The 22,093-nt window shown below is 43.0% G+C and overlaps 1 protein-coding gene across 4 annotated transcripts in view; it reads left to right on the top strand.

The window, feature by feature from the left end:
• SATB2 (SATB homeobox 2) overlaps positions 1-22,093 on the top strand; it is a 165,690-nt gene that overhangs the window by 104,443 nt on the left and 39,154 nt on the right. For 3 of the 4 annotated variants that reach the window (XM_074967856.1, XM_074967855.1, XM_074967857.1), the window contains 2 exons: positions 14,252-14,464; positions 18,886-19,041. In XM_074967856.1, the coding sequence (XP_074823957.1) occupies positions 14,252-14,464; positions 18,886-19,041 (369 nt within the window). The remainder of the gene's footprint in view (positions 1-14,251; positions 14,465-18,885; positions 19,042-22,093) is intronic. The other variant, XM_074967861.1, reaches the window with a different exon arrangement.

Below are 22,093 nucleotides of genomic sequence, written 5' to 3'. Positions count from 1 at the left end.
ATCCATAATGATAAAAGATATTGAATGTTAAACACCTCAGAGGATACTGGATATAATAACGTTATGACATTTCTCTCTTATATATCACTTTGCATCTGTATGACAAACTAGCCCGATGGTAGGGTCAGTTTGTTCTCAGAGTTACAACCTGGCCTACTGCTATTCGGTATGGTCACCATTTTTCTGTGTGCGGACCCAATTGCTGGTTCCCATGTGCTTCCAAGCCAACCAAGTCTAGTCACTGCTTTTAGATCTGTGGCTCTATAGGGCACGGTCCCAGGCTTGGACCTCTTGTCTGGAAGCATTCTTTAGGAGATATGGTGTTACCACCCAAATGCCCTCAACCCCCACTTCTCCCCCAAATCCCCCCAAAACACTGTTCCATGGGGTCATGACAGCAGATGAGAGACAATCGGAGTTGATGGCTCCAGATTACAGTCTTGATGGCTTCTCAGTAATACTCTTCCAAGGAGGCATCAACCACCTTTCCTTGGCAGGGCTCTGTCTGGAATATTGTACAATATGCTGCCCTCAGGCAAGTTTCAACTTGATGTTAGCACATAGAGCAGAATGGAGTTCATAATTTGATGCAGACACATCCTACCCTGACACACTTAGACGTGCATGCTCCGCTCCCGTTGAGGTCTATTTTCAGGTCGCACTAGCATTTTGAGACTTTTTGTTTTAAATGTCTGTCTTCCTCAGATGAACTCACAAATGGATATTATACAAATGGCACATTTTACATAAAGAAAAATTAAATTTCATGCTTGACTTACAGTTACCCGGATACTAACGTCCTGTGTTACACAATCCATAACAACCGTCCCAAAAGAGGCAAGTCTTTAACATCCATTAAAAAAAAATTACTATAATTTCAGCCTGAGTGTGTTAGAGTGCAGGACCGTAACATTAAGAAGGCCACGAGGCGTTGGAATTAGTGCAGCAGATCACTAGGGTATGCCTACACAGCCCGCGGCAGTGAACCTCCCAGTCCAGGTCGACACACTCAGGTTCACAGGGCTCACGCTACGCCCCTAAAAATAGCTGTGTAGACGTTGCAGCTTGAGCACTGGCACTTGGGGGGTGGGGCCGGGTGGACTGGGCTTCGGAGTTCCAGGTCCAGCCCAAGCCACAGCTTAAAAGCACTGTCTGTGCAGCTTTTTTTAGCATGGTCGCTTGAACCCTGCGAGCCTGAGTCTGTTGACCTGGGCTCGGAGGCTCGTGGTCACAGGCTTCCTCAGTCTGTGTAGACATACTCTAGGGCACGTTATTTTAACAGGAGTATCTTGCCACATTTTGGTGCCTCTCTCTCCTTTGCTTTTAATTCTAAATCAGAATTTCTTAGCACTGTCTTTTTGTTTTCCCATTGGCCAGAGACCAATGTCTCGAGTAATACTCAGCCACCAGGTGAAAAGGTAGGAGAGGGGTTCAAATAGGACCTGACTCACTAGTGGTGCACAAGAATTACCCATGGATATTCTCAAAGGCTCAATAAACACCACAAAAAGAAAATAAGACAGAGGCTGGGTCCTCACCTCCTGTCACCCTGCCCCCCACTGCGCCTCCCAAGGCTTGTGTGCTAAGGCAGAGCAGACCCACTGGCATGGCAAATAGTGAAGTGTTCAGATTTGTTACATTTTACAAGGATCCTTGACCTTAAAAGCTAAAGGTTTGTTGTAGCAATTTTTCTATGTACATTAAAATCCTTGTACTAACTAGCTAATAACTGTATTAATCACCAAATCACGGTCCAGTGTGTAATCTTTCTACAGGGTGGTTATGTGCCGTACATTAACTTATAATTAAGGATAGCTTCATAAAATATGTACTGTGAAGCTTGTTTAATAGATAAACTATTCTCTAATTTATTTTAAAGTCCAATGACCTACATACTCAGATGCTGAAAAACCCCTCTTACTAACATCATTTCTCCCCTGAGACCTTCCATCTGAGCAAATCTGTTAAATGAAGTAGGGGAAGCTTTGATCCAAACTAGGCTAAATCCATTGGAACAAATGCCTAACAAATGCATATGTGTGTGTGTGGGAGGGAGAAGGTCAGAAAAGGAAGTCAGAGGTAAAGTCACGTGATTCAAGTAACTTCTGAGGCTTCTCCTAAAACTTTAAAGTTCGCAGCTTGTTTGAGACAGCAATATTTGCTTAAGCCTCTGGCTATGTTATAATCTGCATACCAGGCAGAACACTCCTCTGCAGCCCTCACCACAGATCTTTATTGCAAATTCTGCATTTGTCTGAGCGCCCAGAGCACCCACTGAGGTCGATGAAAGTTTTGCATGTGACGGCGGGCAGAATAAGCAATAGTTATCCATACTGTGGATAAGAAATCTGCAGTGAGTATTTAGCAGCAACAATTTGTTCATTCTACGTTGCTCATGAGGGGAATAATTTTTAATCGGATTGAAAGATCTGAAATTAGTATATTTAGCAAGTTTATTCTGAAACAACGTGCATCAGATACCCTCAGAAAGTGTGACTTGCTCTGATTTCTGGTTAATTCCTTCGGCTAATTACTGTGCATTCTTTTGTTTTATCTTTATTGAGTCACAGTAGTAGTTTGAACACACCGTATTATATCATTCTGAGGCTCATTATCGAGTACTCACTAGAACCAGAATGGTGCTCTGAGGCCCACAGAGAGAAAATAATAATTATTACTAGTTTTAATTATAGTCTGGAATTCCAGCAAGTCGGGAGTTCCTGCATAAGCTTCAAAATCCTTAATTTGGTTGTGCACAAAACGATGTTTTTCAAAGCCCTTCTTACCTCTGAACCAGTTAGCCATGATGGGAGCTCTGGGTGAACATTGGGAAGAGATTCCCCCCCCCACAAGGATGTACACAGCCGTAGTCTCCTCTGAGATTGCTGCTGATATTGTAGTTCATAACTAGGGCTCTCCCAAATTCACGGCCATGAAAAACGTGTCACAGACCATGACGTCTGGTCTTCCCCTGTGAAATATGGTCTTTTGTGTGCTTTTACCCTATACTATACCGATTTCAGGGCGGAGACCAGTGTTTCTCAAATTGGGGGGTTCTGACCCAAAAGGGAGTGCAGGGAGGTCACAAGGTTATTTTAGGGGGGGTACAGTATTGCCACCCTCACTTCTGCGCTGCCTTCAGAGCTGGGCGGCCGGAGAGTGGCGGCTGCTGACTGAGGTCCAGCTCTGCAGGCAGCAGCCCAGAAGTAAGGGTGGCAATACCATACCGTGCCATCCTTACTTCTGCGCTGCTGCTGGCGGCGGTTCTGCCTTCAGAGCTGGGGTCCTGGCCAGCAGCCGCCACTCTCCAGCTGCCCAGCTCTGAAGGCAGTCTTGCTGCTGCAGGGCTCCCTTTGCAGTATAAAAGTACCCTGAGAGATGCATTTTAGCAAAGGACTGTGGGTACATAATATGACTTTGTTTTAATTTGCAGACATTGGGGTCTATATGCAGTAACTCATATTAGCATAACTGGAAGTTTCAGGTGCGCACAGAGATGAGACACCACAATGGGCCCCTATAGCACTTAGCTACCTTCCTCCCCCCTCACCCCCGCCTCCTATCCCCTCAGCAAAATACCCACATGCCCTAGGGGCCACACAGGATAAGTGGAGGGAGGATCTAGGCTGTGGAGAAAAGGTATTCTTGCTGTTAAGGCACTGGACTATGATTCAGGAGACATGAGTTCAGTTCCTGGCTGTGCTATAGACATCCTGGGTGGGTCACTTAGTCTCTCTGTGACTCAGTTTTCCATCTGTAAAGTGGGGATAATAGGACAGCTCTACCTCACCAGGTGGGTGTGAAGTACAGTTTGTTAGTTGCTCGAAGCAATGGTCCCCCTCTATGTATCTAAATTGATAGCATTCTGCTTAGTGTGGCTGTTCCCCCTAGGTAAAGGCAGTACTGTTCCATGTTTTGCTATTCTGCCAGGCCTGGTAGGGGTGGGGCTACAGGTTAGCTCAGAGAGGAATAGTCATCCTTCTACTCAGCTCCCTGGAATCTCTGGCCTGAGTTCCCTTTCAGAGCTCTGCTGTCTTCTTGGCTAGCTGGCCCAGAGGAGTTAGGAATGTGCAGACACTGTCTTCACTACCTGTTGTTCACAGGAGTGGTCTTGGGGACTCCAGTGGGACTATTGCGATGAGTCACATGTTCCAGTCTGTCCTATAGTGCTTTACATCTTAAAAGCTGTGTATGTAGTACATACTAACTAATTCAAATCAGTGCCCTACCGGCGAAAGACTCTCGGTGTCTCATCACCAACCCCAAGCTATGCAGGCATCCCGAATATCTGTATTTTAAAATAGGAAAAGCATATGAATAAGCATGTTTACGTTAAACCAAACTGTAAGTAGAAAGTTGCTATAAAAATAGGTATTCATGGTAGATCTTGCATTTTTTTCCTTGCTTGTTTTAAAAGACTTCAGTATTTCAGATTTTGGTGGTTATTTACAGCCATGAAAATCCTTTGGAAAATAAACAAGGAAGGGTTGATAAATGGTGAAAATCCACCATTTATTTACTTCTTGGAGACCTGGGTTCAAATGGGCACCGGGTTAAGCTGCTGCCATGAATGAAGTTGTTAAATGTGGGGCAGATGCCACTCATACACATAGCTGTAGCTGTGGGGTGTGTTTGTATGTGTGTGTTTTTAAAGCCATAGCCTTCTAAAGGGTCAAAGGTGAACGAGAGGCTTCAAAAGGCTTTCTGCAGAAGACCGAGAAGAGCAGAATGCCCCTTGGAATGCGCTGGGAGAGCAAAGACTTAGAAAGGATGGTGAGGGGCACTATAGAAACCCCAGACAAAGGCACTCTTATCCCGGAATAAGGGTATCTACAAGGAGTTATTCCAGAAGATCTATGCCACTTCAGATTTACATCCTACCTTAATCTGGCATAGTTGTCAGGTGGAGACGTGCCCTAAAACAGGTGGGTGAGCTCCCTTCAGGGCTGGTCTGAGGTTGCCAGCTGTTGTGGAAGGCGAGGCTGAGCCATGGCTAGCCACTCTCCTTTTGAGATGTGTAGCCCCACTGGTGATGCTATGACCTCATATCTTGTGTGTAAGGAGCACGCTTAGATTCTGGCTCTCTTCAGGGCAGGGAGTTCCTTGCACCTTCTTCCTTAGCCCCCATTGCAAATTCATGCTGATTCACTCAGTCTGAAGTTTCTGCAAAGTTGGTATTCAAATCTCAATCAAAATGTTTTGCCAGAACCTAGTGTATCAGGCTGAAGGCTGATAATGCATTTAGAAATGTACCGGCACAGAATGTAACAACTGTGAGAGGGAGACTCTTTTAAAAGACACTTTTGGATGAATAAATTATCCTTTCATTCTCTGGAAAGTTTCCAGACAATTTCAGTTTTGCCGTAGTGATTCCTAATGGTTAGAACTTCACTTGCGAGGGAGTCCCCAGATGACCAACAGGCAGCTTGACTCCAGAACTGAGGTCTCTATGGTCAGCATAAGCAGAATTAACACAATTCATCCCCGTTCTTTAATGTCCTTTTCCATGCAGCAAAGGCATGATGGAGAATCTGGAGTTCCAACCGGGAAAGCTGCCGGTGCTGTAAACAAAAGATCAGCTCCATATTACAGGATCCAGCAGACTCAGTTAGTAGACTAGTGAACTGTTCTCTTTGCTCAAGGGACCCCCGATGGACTGAAAAGCCTATAGACCAAACAAATGTATTCTGTTTTGAGTCTTTTTTTTTTTTTTTAAAGGCATCTTTTTTGCCAATGTTTTGACACAGTAGCCAAAGTTAGTAAAATTTTTGGGCGAGTGGCCAGTGCTTGTTTTACTGAACAGCTGCAGAAACTGGGAATATCAGTGAACCTGAGGCTTTTTGAATAAAACAGTCATGGTGCCAGATACAAAGAGAGCTGGCAAAAAAAAAAAAGCAGGAAGCATCTTCAATGCTGAAGAGGCCACTTATAACTCTCTTCCCAAAGAACAAGCTCGCCCCCTGTTTCTTTTTAAAACTCTTTAGCTGTGAATGGGAATAATCAGTGTTCTAGTTTGAAGATTTGACTTGCCTAGCTCTGCTAGTAGCTGATTGGCTGTTGCTTGAAGATAGTTTTGGGCAAAAGGGATCTAGAGTATAGAGGGAGTGGAATTCCATTTCATTGAACTTGGGTGTAATGAAACTCCATTTGGAATGAAATAAAAGGAAAAGGCCCAGGTAATTTCAGTGCATTGTGTTGTGCAGAGTGGAAAGTGATTAAGGCATTGGGTTGTGACTCAGAGACCTGGGGTCAGTTCCTAGCTCTGCAACAGACTCCTTGTGTGACCTTGGGCAAGTCCCAATCTCTCTGCCTTGTTTTCCTATCTGGAAAATGAAGCTGCCTCACAGGGGTCAGGAAGGTATATTATTCCTGTCTCTGAGGAGCTGAGATACTACACTGGTGGTGCATAAGGTAAGAAAGTTCCAGTTATACCAAATCTCCATTTATACTGAAGAGCTTTGAACGGAAAAAATAGCATTGGTATGGGTCTAATTCTGTTCTCATTAGACTGAATTGGCAAAATTCCAGTTGACTTAAATGGCAGCAAAATCGAGGTCTCTGGTTTGAAATATATTTTGTCAAAATAACTTCCATGTATAGCTGCCTGTGAGCCAAATCCTGTCCACTTTCTCTTGTGAGTGTCTTTGCCTTGACTTAAGTGGGAGGAAGACTAGCAGCATTTAATCCTCTGGTTGGTATCTGTTTAGACGTTCATACCACACTCATCACAGTGGTGTCTGCACCATTCTACGTAGACTTTCAATTAGGAAGGGCCTGTTTTTGTTTGTTTGCAAAGAAAACTCTCTCTCATTGCCTGAAACCTTTTCATGCTGCCTGCTTGTTTTAGTCTTGTGTGTAATGTGGCACAAGCTGCGTTTTGTTGTATGCACAGGAAAGCAGGCAGTCTGTAAGAGAAATGCTTAAATTAATAAATTGCAGATTTTTGGTACATGGGATATTTGTTCCAACAGTGGGTTTTACAGTACCCAAATTTTCAGTTTCAGTTAACTTAATTGTATTCAATAGGCTGGATGAAAAGATCTTAAGTAGTATGTGAGTCAGGCTTTCAGAATGTGTTCTGCAGGAGGCTGCTCCTGCCTACTCAGCTGATACACAGGATTTCTGATCCTTGGAAACAAATGCACAGATACACAAAGTATGTGCTATGTCTTGCTCCCTTTCTGGTTTTTTTTTTCTTGTATGTCATATAAATGGCACGGCATTTTCAGATATTCTCTCTCTTTTTTTTTTTCTTCTGCCTCCTTTTCCCCCAGCTCCAACATGCAGATCCCCATGCACACACACTGTCTTCCCTAATAAAAAGAGCTGCCATAATAAAAAAGAGGCTTTATTAAACTAGTGCAATAACACCATTTTCTTGAGAATTTAAACATTTCATTTTAATAATAAAAATCAAATTGACATTGTTGCCCCCTGAATGTGTTGTATTCAAATCAGACGAAATGCCGTCACTTCATGCCTAAGCAGACATCTCTCGAGATATCTGTATTTATAGCATTAGTTAAATGAGTGTTACGAATCAGACTTGTATCAGGACTATAGGTAGTGAATCTGGGAATCAAGATTTAAAAAAATGAGGAGCTGATGGGATGTATTCCACGGCTCTGGTAGGTCAGGGGCCAACTGTGCTCTCAGTTATATTGGTATAAATCCAGATTAACTCCTTTGCAGCAATGGATTAAGTTCATTTGAATTTACAACCGTGTGAGATCAGAATTTGTCCCATGGGAAGTTACAAGAATTGTTCAAGTGGCAGGGCATACATGTAACATTGCGTTTTCTCAGCTATGAATGGGTGAACCTTAGTACTGCTTGGTTTGCAGAAGCGCTCAAAACTTCCATTGACTATCCAAACTTCTTCCATCTGCAAAATTGAACTGGAAGAATTGCCAGGGTACAGAGATGTCAAAAAAAGGAAAATAATGAAAATGGCCTTAGGTCCTCAGAATCCTGATAATCCATAAGGAACATCTTCAGTACACACTATTGCACAGATATATTTGTCATTTGTTGGATGCTTGTAGGCTAGGAATTGTCTTTTAAAAACCATTCAAAGTATCCCATTCATATAACACCCTTGTTAATGGTCTGTTCGGCACAGCTGCCAATAATATAAGTGTTGCCGTTGGAGAAATGTCATGGCAAAGACTTGTCTTGACACGAAGTATACAGAATGTGAAATTCCTTTATAAGCCTGAGGGCTGATAAAAGTGAGAGGTTACAGAAGGACAGTGCACCTTACAACATTCCTTTTCTATCTTTTGATTACAGGTAGTAATAGTTTATATCTAAAATTGGTCACTTTAGTATGGTAAAATTAGATTTCACTGCTGGATACTATGGGGTATAGTTTCAGTATCACCCACTAGCGATGAGTTCAGAGTTCTCATTCATAAAAAGGGGAGTGGCGTGTCTCGGTGCCTGCCCTCCTGCATGAAAAGACTGCTCTCCCCCCAAGTGTGGCTGTGTCACCGTCGCTAATCCGTGAGATTCAGAGGCTGAATTTGAATGAGCACCAAAGCTTCTGGTGCTTATCTGAATCTTATCCAGACCTGCTGGGAAGTGGAGCTGGCTTTCTCATGAGATTTCCAGGTATTACATGGTTCTGATTGGGCTTGAAATGCCATGACAGCAAGTCTTTTAGGGTACGTCTACACAGCAACTAGCCACCCTCGGCTGGCCCCTTGCCAGCCGACTTGGGCTTGCGGGGCTCTGGCTGCCGGGGGGGTTTCGTTGCTGTATAGACTTCCTGGCTCAGGCTGGAGCCCAAGCTCTGGGACCCTCCCATCCTGTAAGGTCGTAGAGCCCAAGCCTGGGAGTCTACATGGCAATGAAACAGCCCCACAGCCCGAGCCTCACAAGCGCGAGTCAGCTGGCACTGGCCAGCAACAGGTTTTTCTTTGCAGGTTTTTCTTTGGGGGTAGACATACCCTCAGTTATTTCAGCACTTTCCATGCTGCTCTTGTTCAAAGCCAGGAAGGGCAGAGGTGCACAAAAAAGAAAAAGTAGTGTGAAAAAATTACCCAGACTTTTAAAACCCTGTCTCAGAAAGACAGGTTTGGGATTTGTTCATGTTTTGCCCACGCTATTCAACTCCACGCAGGCTGTGGCGCAAAAAGGAGAGGCTGTGGTTGTCCTGAGCCTTGTTTGAACCTTTTAGCATTAGACTATTCTTTTTGCTCCCGTGGCCCTATGCATTGATTTGGCCCACACGGCAATTTAATTTCCACCTTCAACACAAACTGCTTCTGAAATGCTCTGCTTAAAAAAACGAGGTGTGGGTTGTTGTTTTTTTAAGCCAGGGACAATAGAATCATTCTTCCATTGAGTCCTTTATCAGTTCCAGGTCCTGATCCAAAGTCCATTGGGAAGACTGCAAAAAGATTCCTGTTTACTTCAGCATTGGATTAAGTCCATAGGTTGCCTGGCAATTAAAGGTTACAGTCAGCCTCTATTGACTGAGCCAGGCAAACCTAAATCACCACCCTTTCCAGTACCACCCTGGTTCACATGGGTCCAATCCCCTGAGGTGTGGAGCACCCATAGCTCTGGTTACTGTGGCCATCCTCTCTTAGGAGGTGCACAGCACTTTGCCAATTGCTTGTCCACAGTTGATTACAGGACTTCCTTCTGAGGTTCCGGTTGTTCAGAGTGGAGATTCTGTCGGTAGCAAAACCAAAATAAAATAAAATCACAAACAAGGCTCCATAGGACTTGTGCAAAATATTAACTGTCTCGTTTTTTGAAGCCAGTAGTAAAGTTTTGTGAACTAATTCTCAACTAGCATAAGACACTGACAAAATTATTCTAGACTTAAATACCTGCAAAGTTTTATATTTTGATTGGAAATATGCTGCTTTTTCTACCTCTGTGTTTGTTTTTTATAGTCAGTTATTGGCACAGTGTGTAATAAAAAAATAAAATACAGTGCCTGGCATAAGCCCCAAATGTAAGCCAAGCTGTGCACATGTATGATACCTGGTCTCCAAGAATGTGTACAATGTTGTTTAGGAGCAGGGCCTAAATTTACTGTTACATCTGTTTTAATCACTCATCACTTGAGATGGTTTTAAACCAATAAGCATTATGGTGGAAAAAGAAGCACAGTTCCTGTCAAAATACTTTTTAAAAGTGGGTATCTTAAGGATTCTGTTTGATTGAAGAATATCCGTTTATTCATTTAAGTTCAATTTAGACTAGACAGGCCTTGGAGTGTCCCTTTAAGTTTGCATAGCTCGTTACTCTTCAAATTGCCAAATGTGTGTGTATTTTTTTTAATATGGGAAATGTATGTATGTTGGAATGAGCTAATTTAGCCATCGGAATTTTATAACAAATGTATGAATGCTGTGGGTTTCCCTCCTTAGCCCCCTCTAGCAGAAACATAATTTGCAGAAATGAAAACAGTCTTTGGCTAGCTTTAGGCTTTTCTCAAAAATAGAAACACTAGGGTTTGTCTGGCTGGGCTGCTTTCCTCACCACACACCTGGTGTATATCATTTTAAAAAATAAATTATGCCTCATTAAATTACAATTAAGTGAAATCACGATCATTTGTTTTTCTGGAAGGAAGATGTTTTGCATACTGAAAGCCTAATTTTTTGCAGGTGACAAAAAGGCTGAACAGATTATTTAGTATCACTTTATTTTTTATAATGTTGCTTGCTGGTTACTTTGTGTATACTCTGGTAGCTCAGAATTATATTAATGTAAATGTTATTGCTCTCAAAATATTTTATTGTATTGTCTTTTCTGTCACTTTGCGATCTATCTGGCATTGTTTACTGGTGCACTGCATCACAGGGTTCTCTTCAGTCTTAGAAAGAAATGGGATTTTTCCCTCTGAGTTAGTCATTTCTCATTATCTATCCTGCTATTCACATAGCTCATAAGGCTACCAAACATCCACCCTCATCTTTCGAGATGGACTGAGCCTCAGTATAACATTTGTACAGCCAAATTTCCCACATGCACAAATGTGACTGGGAATCGGTGTACATAAAGAGAGCTCAACTCCTCAACGTTGGAGCTGTGTCAGATGGTGTGCAGTTACCTTGATTGCTTGCATGAGTCTAGAAATATGCATTCCAAAGTTTAGGCACCGGCAGAGCCACTTGTACATCAACTACCTGATTAAGTATGGAGTCAGTGACTGCACTTGTAAGGAATTGCTGGTGCACTTTTGTGTATGTGTCTGATCTCCATTTTTTACAATTAGACCATAAATTCAGACATGCTGCAGTGAGGGAGAGGGAGTGGGAAGGAGGAAGCAGTGCAAGCTGTCTTAGAGCTGTGGTTTTCAACCAGGGGTCCGGGGCCCCTTGGGAGCTTTCAGGGGGTCCGCCAAGCGGGGCCGGCATTAGAACTTTCTGGGGCCCAGGGTAGAAAGCCAAACCCCACCACAGGGGCCTGAAGCTGAAGCCTGAGCAACTTAGTTTCATTGGGCCTCCTGTGGCATGGGGCCCTGGGCAGCTGCCCTGCTTGCTACCCCCTAATGCTGGTCCTGGCTTTTATATGCAGAAAACCAGTTTGTTGTGATACACATGGGCCGTGGAGTTTTTATAGCATGTTGGTAGGGGTGGGGGCTCAGGAAGAAAAAGGTCGAGAACTTCTGTCTTAGAGTACATTCCCATTGCTCACAAGTTTCTTTTTCAAATCAGCCTGGTGCTGGGGAGGAGAAGAAAGGGGAGCATAAGGAAAAATCACCAAATCACGCAATATTTTGGAAGCTGAGGTGGTTTTTTTGTTTTTGTTTTTAATTTGTTTCTGGTATATCCCCAAAACAGCCAGAGAATCAAGAGTTAGGAAACTCGTAAAATTCGTTATTAATTTTTTTATCCAATTTGGAGGGTTTTCCATTTACTCTAAAGGAAAACTGCAGGAACTGGATAGATCTACCTTGGAATGGCAAAGGGCTAAGGTCAAACCTCACAGTTTAGACCTCTAGGACATCCATCCCTCTTTCAGCAAAAACAACGAGGAGTCCTTGTGGCACCTTAGAGACTAACAAATTTAGTTGGGCATAAGCTTTCGTGGGCTAAAACCCACTTCATCAGATGCATGGAGTGAAAAATACTGTAAACCAAATATATATCATATCTTGCCTCTTTCAGTTAATCTCTCCGTGGGCTTGTTAGTCTGGAAAACTTGAAAAGCATTTTGAAATGTCCCCAAACTGTACTGTCTCTAATACATTTTTACAGCTATACCAACTACACGATACATGGTACTGTCAATGATTTTGGTGGGTAACCGAAGTAAGAGCCATTACCATTACACTAAAGGGTCTTTGAATTTTCCGATAGTGTGGATCTCATCTCAACAGGCTGGTTGCCTCACTGACCATCTTCTACTTCTCATCGCACGGCCCCAATCCTCTCCCATTTGCAATGCCATTGCACTTCTGTAGCAGCTACCACAGTGGCTTACATACTAAAGTAATATTAGGAAAATGTATTTTTAGCTTCTTTTCAGGAGAGACATTGACCAGTCAGCTCTTGGGGACCACCAGTGGTCTGTGGACAACAGTTTTGCGGCTTCTTCCATAACAGATCATGGTTCAAACATACCTCTTGTGTGTATGTTCTGGCAGTGTGTGAGCAGATGTAAGCAGACATGGGGTGTTTTTTTCTAGACTGTTGGTTTTGTCAATAAGTGTAGTGAATAAGGCCAATAAACACTGGAAAATATTGGCTTTTGGTCACTGGTCAACTGTCTTGGAAATGTCCAACAAGGGTATTGGGGTTTATTTGATGTGAGGGGAGAAAATAAGCCAAGAGTAAATACTTCAGGTTTTCTAGTATGTGGCTGCATGACAAGAGCACTGCAGTAAGATTGACTGTAACTGTAATGTGATTTCACTGGGCCGTGACTGTAAAGTAACGGTGAGATATATTTTTGACAACAGTTTCCACACAGTTGTTTTTCTGAGGTACCCCAGTTTCCCCCAGTATTTGGTTGGTAAATATTGACCCTTTAACGGTGAAGGCTTTAGGTAAGCTTCATTAGCTATGTAATGGAATTCCCAGCAGAAAGCTTTTTCTCTCGGCAGTATTTCTGGGAGTAATACTTCAGTTTGATAGATTGCTAGGTGGACAGGGTGTATGAATGTTATGGGACAGAGCAGCCTTTTTAATACTTTGAAATCTCCAACTCTGAGCCTCTTGACTGGCGTGCCCAGTACTGAATTATACCTCTTCTCCCTGTGAGTCTAATCCTTCTCTGCTTCTTGCTTGTACGTGAATAAATTTAAACACAGATGTTGAAGGAAGTTACCATAGTATTACCTTGTGGAAGTGAAACACACATCAATAAGCCGGTGGGAGATATAGTATGGCCTTGTGAGGACAATGGTACATCCTGTACGATCTAATAAATTGCCTTTTGTCTTAGGCCCTGATCCTGCAAAGCACTTAGGTTTGTGCATAGTGACATTGATTTCAAGGTAGTGCCTACAGTTATATATGGGCTTAAGTGCTCTTGTTGATTTTAGGGCCTTATTAAATAACACTTTAGTGTCCCTAAATCCTCCTGAATTGAGGGCCCTCTGCTATACTGGCTACCTGCTGGCATGGAAGTGTTCGTAAACACTGAAGGAATGTTATTCATTAATTAATGTTGGCATTCTGAGGTCCATGATTTAAATGATGCAGCAAATAAAGGGTGAAAGTAACCAGTCTCTGGAGATAGGTTCTAAAGCTTTCATATTTGCTGCATTCTGTCCTCTGAGAAGAAATTGTCCAGGCTGAAGTGAATGGACTGTAACATCAAAACCCAGCCAAATGCTGTTTTTTTTTTTTTTTTAAATAAACCTCCTATGCTGTTTAAATGTCGGAACTAAATTTACCAAACTTGGCAGATTTGTAAAGATGAATAGGACTGCCAAGTGTTCCCAGCTTCAAGCAGGGAGAGGGAGAGATCTAACCGTTCCTAAAATATTTTCAGGAGGCACCTGGTAGTAATTGCAGTTTTGCCGTTCGGCTCAGGCATCTACCTTTCTATCCAGCATCTCTGTGCTCAGATTGTTGTTAGAGCGTTAGAATAGGACATTCCCAAAATAAACCACAGCCCCCAGAAGACAAACACTTTCCTACAAAGCGTCCCTTCTGGAGAACCCTTAAGAATCTGATGTAGGTTCTCAGCATTGCAACCCGCATGGTTACACCAAACAAATTAAAAAAAAAAAATCAACACATGACTTGGCTTTTTTTTTTTTAATTTTTTGAACCAGGGATTGCTGTCAGAGATCCTGCGTAAAGAAGAAGACCCTAGGACAGCTTCCCAATCCCTCCTGGTAAACTTGAGGGCAATGCAGAATTTCCTCAACCTGCCTGACACAGAGCGGGATCGTATATATCAGGACGAGAGAGAGAGGAGTATGAACCCCAATGTGAGCATGGTGTCTTCGGCAGCCAGCAGTCCGAGTTCTTCCAGAACCCCCCAGGTAAGGCGCAACCCCGCTTTAACTGTTTTTCTTTGGCTTGAGATCCTGCACATATCTTGGAGAGGGGGCTTCTCACTATGTTCCTGTCTGTTGTTCCCTGCACCTAGATGTGTCTTGGAAATTTCTTCTGTAGGGTTTGGAGTTGCTGTTAAGAGGTGTTTATTGGCTGTCAGCAAGGCACTGTAACAACTTTAGCTATGATCCATGCCATAAATATAAAGAGGTATTTCAGTACACGAGAGAGGATACATGTGCTGTGTATACAGAGTAATGGTGTATGTCCACTGTATGGCTACGACATGATGGATTATGGAAAGAGCCGTGTTTCTAACTTATGTCCTACATTGTTAGTGTCTATTACAGTGGGCAGGGCAGAGATAAGAGCTGGACCTGGGTTCATGTGTGATTTGCAGTGAATAAGAGTGTGTGGCTGACAGAGTACATGGCTCCCAGTGAATGAGAATCGCATCAAAATAAGTTTGCTCAATAGTCTGCCTCGTCAGAGTCCTTATTTTAGAGGTTTACTTTTGTAATTACTTACAAGTATGGAGATGTCAGGTGGGTGGGGTGTTGAAACAGAAGATCACTGCTTGCTATTTGCCACCAACTATTGTCTGATTGACATAGCTTCAGATTTCTGTACGCTTTTATCGTTGCTGTGTTACCACCCACTTCCCTAACTCCCCATATACGATGCTCATCTGCCACTAGAAAAAGAGAATGTGGGCACACAGACTGCAGTGTATTTTCCCCTGCTCGCTGACTGAAAATAATCTCACAAACATTCAGGCTTCTGAAAAAGAGGTGTGTGCTTAGAAGGAGATTGTGATTACAGCAAATTACCTTTGTCATCACAACATTTGCATTGCTTTAATTTGAAATTCCTCACTGCAGAGCTAAGCCAGCTCAGTGCCAGCATTAAACTTGATTCAAAACTTTACTAGTGAATGGGCATGTATCATCATCCTGCTTTAGTAACTGTAGTATTTTCAAGTCTGTAAAGCATTTAAGTTGTAGTTCTGTGTACGTTATCTGTGCTTCTAATCTTATTACTGAGTACTTTTCACATCTGAGATCTGTAGCCTGGATGCCGCAGCTCTCAGTCTTGTTATTGGCAGTAGCGTAGCACAGACTGATTAGTTATAAAGACATGATTTTGTTTCTGTAGAAACAATTGAGGTCGCTCAAATACATCCTGGCATTTTAATGCACTTTATACCTCCACATTACATAAAGGAATTGTTAATTGCAGGTAATTTTCTAGCATACTCTACTCACACAAATTTGAAAATGCATTTTGTGTTGCATTGGTAGGTCATTGGCCTAACTAACTATTATCTTCCCAGTTTCCATCTCATGAAAATAAGGATTTGTCGAGACAACTGTTCTATCTGAAACTTTAAAACATCATAACCACATGTGTTTCTGAATTAATTATTATATTAAAGGATTTGCTCATTCACACAAATGTTCAAGTAGGATAAATTCCACAACTAGAGTTACATACGAGGAACTCTGGCTCCGGGGGTAGCTTTCAGTGTGGTTCAGTGGATCACGGGAGTTGGAAAACCAGAGTTCGGATCATGTCTTTGCCCCCAACCTGCTGGCGAAGCCACTTCATCTCTTTGCCTCCTTTCCCCCATCTGTAAAATGAGGATAATGGGTAACACCTTCCCATTTCAGAGCTCAGCATTGTTAGAAAATCTGATTATAAAAGTTTAAAGAGACAAGGCGGGGGGAAGTAGTATCGCTTGTTGGACCCACTTCTGTGGTGGGGGGAGAGAAGCTGTTGAGCTTGCACAGAGCTCTTCTTCAGGCCGAAGGCTCACTTTACTTTTTGACTTGAATGAGGCAGCAGGGTTTTTTGTTTTTTTTTTACATATTTGTTTTATTGATGAGCAACAGTGATAGATAGAGCTTTGTGCCCTCAGTGCTTGTCTTTTCCTGAGTACGCCGGGAGCAGCTCCTCACCCTGCAGTGGGCTAGCACAGCGTCTGGGCACCAGTGAAACCCTACTTCAGCACTCGCCAGTGGCAAGGCTGTAGGCACCCCTGAAAACAAGGCTGCTGACCAGCCCATAGGCAGCATGTTTTACTTTGCTTCCCATATACATCGTATTAGCCTGGGTGAGGCCAGTATCTTCTTGATCTCCTGTACAGTGATTCCTGCAAGTGCAGCCTCCCAGCGGAGATGTTCTAAATAAGAAGAAGAGGGGCCTTGGACATAGCAAAGGTAGCTAGATGGGAGAATTGTACTGTCCTTCTAGGAATTATGCTACAGTGCTAGAGAAGTTGATTTAATGGCATTTTGAAACATTGTTTCCATAGATACCAGTCTCCTGAGGCAGTAGTTCTGGGAATGATTTTTCTGTGTGGAGGGTTAAACGAGAGGGTATCGTCAGCTACTATTAATATGTAATAAGGGCAGTGTGGGGTTGATATAACAGGGAGGGGGAGTTAAGCACCCATCTGTAATTCTGCGCTGGTGATGAAATCCCCACCTGGGGTGTTTCCTTGGTATGTTCCGGTGTTGTTCAGGACCAACCTGAGGAGCAAAGCACCAGATTAACTCAGCAAAAGGATCTGAGTGCTTTGAAAACAAATTCTGAGAGTTTAAAAGGTTGTTGCATATGTTTGGCCAGCTCTCTCCACTCTGTTTTACAAAAGAGGAAGGTATGCAGCAGTAACTGACAGGAATTAAGAGCTCTTATATTGTTGCAGCCCACTTACCCTCTTCCTTTGCTTATTATTTGCATTGAGAGATTCCAATAACGGCCAACTTTACGGTAGCATCAAGACCGTTTTCAAACCTGGGGGTTGAAAGTTAGGCACCTAATCCCCTCAAGATTTAAGGTGTCATCCAAAGAAGTCCATTGGAACTAGTGGGTGACTTTAGATCTTTGACTTAAGTGGGCTTTGGATGGGGCCATCAATGAAGATTTCCATGGCGAGGAAAGGATTTGGGGTGGGAAGAGCTAGGAGGAAGAGAAGAGAGGGAGCTCAGAACATTCTGATTGGCCCAGGTAATCTTTCTGTTAACATACAGACATTTGTGCAGTTGTGTCCAGCTAAGAATTGACGCTAGAAATGAGCCTGAACCAAAACCCTGTCATAACTACCCCAGACTCCGGGGAATTGCAGGTATAAAGGCAGGGACCAGCTGCAAAGGTTTACAAGGGGCCAAACCAAAATCTGGGAACGGAATACATACACTCAGAACTTCTGGGAAGGTTTGGATCTGGAATGTGCTGTGAGCTTTGCCACTTGGGCTCATTTATTTCTCAAGCCCTTTGCACCTCAGTTGCGAGCAGGCAGTTTTATACTTGTGACATTCATCTTTTCATTAAGGGCTCTTCCTCTCTGGTGCAGGGATTCCAGGGTGAGCTGTTTCAGAGTTAAAACCTAGTTTAGATCAGCTCGAATACCTCTGCTATTTAGCCTCTGGAAAATGAATGAAAGCTGGCATTCGGAGGAGCTGATGCTGCTGACACAGATTACGGAGCGTCCTACTGTAAAAGCACCAGTGGAAGGGCATGTCATCGCTCTTGGTCTGTTACTCGTCAGTAAAGTCTTAGTGCTGCTGAGGAAGTTAAAGTAAAAATCTTGCAGCAGCCTGGTGGATTGCATTGGTACAAATCTTTTAGGGTTAGCCCAGCCTGGGGAAGGGCTGGCATCCTCCATTATTGTCCTTCATTTGTCACAGAAGCGGATGGGAAATCATTCAATTAAAAGGAGTGCAGTAGAATACACAAAATTGCAATATGAGTTAAGGAGAATGAGGGCGGCACATCAAAGGCATGCCAAAGCCTGGCTTTATTAAATGATTTTTTTTTTCATTTCCACTGATTTCCTAGGTGAAATTAGGTGACTGGCTGGTTAGCATAATGATGATAATGATGGGAAACCATACATACTCAAATGACATACGTATAGCTTTAATAAAGAATGAGGGAGACTTGAGGGAGTGCATTAAATTGAGTAATAATTTATTATTTAGAGACCTCTACCCATTTACTCATTTTTTCTGGGAGAATTGGCTCTTCCTCCAAGGTATGCCATTTTTAGAATAAAAAAAAGAAAAAGGCATATCCCCATATATATGCTGCATTTGCAGGTTGGCAGAACAAACTTAGTTGTCTGCCTGCAGCTTAGAGCCCCAGCTACCTATCCCGTCTTTGAGCTGTTCAATAAACATGCTGTGGGAGAGAGAGGGAGGGTTGACAGGGCCATGCACGTCCTATAGGAATGCATTGCAATTATTTCCAATCACAATTAACCTGATTAGAATAATGGACAGGAAGTGTCCCTCTGTAGCTAATGCAGTTTGGCATCAGCTGACTGAAATCCTTTGATAATTTCTGCACAGATGGCTGGGCTGAAAGCAGCACTTTTTTAATTATTATTTTCATGGTCTCTTGGTAGGCCAAAACCTCAACACCGACAACAGACCTCCCCATTAAGGTGGACGGCGCCAACGTCAACATCACAGCTGCCATTTATGACGAGATCCAACAGGAGATGAAAAGGGCCAAGGTGTCTCAGGCCCTGTTTGCCAAAGTGGCTGCCAATAAAAGTCAGGTGAGTGGTTTTTTAAAAGAGCAAATTCTGGGGCTGGGATTAGACCCTTCTCCTCCTCCCTCCCACCAATAAAAATACATCTGTTCCTGCAATAATAATAATCTCTGGGGAACCTGTCATGTTTTGTCTTTTGCCTCCCTGCTGGTTTCCTTTTCCTTTTAAAACAGGATGGAAAAGGGACCAGCTCACAATCCCGTGTAGTTGGTATTGGTTTTGTACATATTGGGGCCCTCTCACTCAGATGCACACACCTCCCTTCCCACTGTGGTACGTAACCTAAAATTTCTGGTAGTGGAACAAGGACCCTCCAAAACTCCTCCTCATTTGGGAGATAAATTCTTTATTTTTCTTAAATGCCTAACTGTGGGAAACCAATGGGAAACTGCATCTGAGGCAGATATTTCTTGTTTTGTGTGCAGTATATACTGCATACGGTATTGCCTTTTAAATAATTCACTATCTGTCCTTGCCATTGTACAAGGAGGGGTTGGGGGAGAAGGGCTAACACTTAGTTCACTTAGACTAGCTCTCACCTTGGATGCAAAAAATTCATACTGGGGAACTCAAAGTGGGGCTAAAATTCTTGTAGGAATCAATGAAATGGAAATTTTATCCAGCTGTTTACCAAAAAAACCCAAACAAACCCCAACCAGAATAGTTTTATGGAGACAGTGGGGGACAGAGTTTGGTATAGGACGGACAGTGAGTACGTTGGTGACTATTAAGAGGGATATGTTTAAGTCTGTGTGAAAGGGGCAGTTTTGTTATGAGATGGCATCAACTGCGGGGGGGGGAGGGGCGTGTTACCCAGGCGCACACTCGTAAAATATATAAATATATTTTCCTTTCCTTCACTGTTCAAACTGAAGTAAAATAAATCTGATGAAAATGTTGAAAGGCATCTAAACAAGGTATTAAAAGCCATCGATACCATTCTAAGAGCCTTACTCATATATGTATTTATATCCTGGCATAGGCTGATTCCTTTCCCCTTTCTTCATTTTCTCTTTCCCTTCTTAATTGTTATTTCCCTTTGCTGTCTTATGTGGAGGTGCTTGGGTTACAGCTCACAACCCCCCAAAAAACCCAACACACACACAGGCACAATATGAAATACATAAAAGGCAAATACCATGGAACCCTTTTAAACTGTTAAATGCATAAAAATCTCATATACCACATGGCAAAATATAATGAGAACTGGAGCTGTTAAACGAATAAAGCTGTTAAAAGCATAATGCCACTTGGCACAACTACTGTGCATTTAACGGTTTTCCACTGTGTAATAAATGACATATGTGGTAAACGTGCAGTAAATATAAAACCTGCACAATTGATTTTGCAAACGTGCCCCTTATTCTTTGATTCATGCAAATATCAAAGTTACACATACAGTCCGGACAGGCCAGTTTTTAATAAGGAGCTTTTAGCACAGACTGAAAACCAGTCTCTCTGAGGTTTGGCTCAAAATTGCCTGCAAACTTCCTGTCATTTTACCCAGAGGAATCTTGAAATAGAGGCACCAAACCACCCAAAAATAATTTGGGTGGCTCACCAGCGTCAGTCTGTGCCAGTTCAAATGCTTAAAATGAGCAGTAACTGAGCCCTCCCCTGGCAGAACTGAACACCAGCCGTTCTCCTGAAATGAAAATAAGCCCGTTCCTGTCCCACTTGAAAAAGAAAAAAAAGATGCAAAGTTTGAAAGTGTGAAGCAGAAGGTTAAAAGAGGACCCACGAATACTCTTGTCTGGAATGAACTAAATGTAAGGTTGTGTTGAATGTCCCCCACAGCAGCCAGTTCAGAAGGGATTCTGAGCTGATGTTTGTTTGGTTTCACAGCCCTGCCAAGGCAGCATTGCCCACTCCCTGTGGTGCTCCAGCATTCACCATGCTGAGAGGTCCTAGCTACCATGACATGCTGCGGGAGTGTGGAACTGTCTTACACGGGGCACTGAGGAGTGGGGACGAATAAGTGATTGTCCCTGAAATAGAAAAGGAGTACTTGTGGCACCTTAGAGACTAACAAATTTATTTGAGCATAAGCTTTCGTGAGCTACAGCTCACTTCATCAGATGCATTCAGTGGAAAATACAGTGGGGAGATTTATATACACAGAGAACATGAAACAATGGGTGTTATCATACACACTGTAAGGAGAGTGATCACTTAAGATGAGCTAATACCAACAGGAGAGCCGGGGAAGGGAGAAGAAAACCTTTTGTAGTGATAATCAAGGTGGGCCATTCCCAGCAGTTGACAAGAACGTCTGAGGACCAGTGGGGGGGAATAAACATGTGGAAATAGTTTCTTTGTATAATGACCCATCCACTCCCAGTCTCTATTCAAGCCTAAGTTAATTGTACCCAGTTTGCAAATTAATTCCAATTCAGCAGTCTCTCATTGGAGTCTGTTTCTGAAGTCTTTTTGTTGTAATATTGCGACTTTTAGGTCTGTAATCGAGTGACCAGAGAGACTGAAGTGTTCTCCGACTGGTTTATGAATGTTATACTTCTTGACATCTGATTTGTGTCCATTTATTCTTTTACGTAGAGACTGTCCAGTTTGACAATGTACATGGCAGAGGGGCATTGCTGGCACATGATGGCATATATCACATTGGTAGATGTGCAGGTGAATGAGCCTCTGATAGTGTGGCTGATGTGATTAGGCCTTTCCCCTGAATAGATATGTGGACACAGTTGGCAACGGGCTTTGTTGCAAGAATCGGTTCCTGGGTTAGTGGTTCTGATGTGTGGTATGTGGTTGCTGGTGAGTATTTGCTTCAGGTTGGGGGGCTGTCTGTAGGCAAGGACTGGCCTGTCTCCCAAGATCTGTGAGAGTGATGGGTCGTCTTAAAATAGAAATAGAAGTGTGCTGCACCTCCTCTTTTCCTGAAGACCCTTTACTGACCACACCCATAGACTAGCTGTGTGCTCCAGTAAGATTCCCCAGCTAATGTGATGTCAGCACCTGCTGTGGGGGTGACGTTGAACATGAGTTGGCCTGAATTCGAGGTGCTAGGAAAAAAGGAAAGCAAATGATTGGTTCACTT

The sequence above is a fragment of the Natator depressus genome, chromosome 11 (assembly GCF_965152275.1).
Source record: "Natator depressus isolate rNatDep1 chromosome 11, rNatDep2.hap1, whole genome shotgun sequence".
Taxonomy (NCBI): Eukaryota; Metazoa; Chordata; order Testudines; family Cheloniidae; genus Natator; species Natator depressus.
The sequence above is the reverse complement of the archived record's forward strand: the minus strand, read 5'-3'. Positions and strand labels throughout refer to the sequence as shown.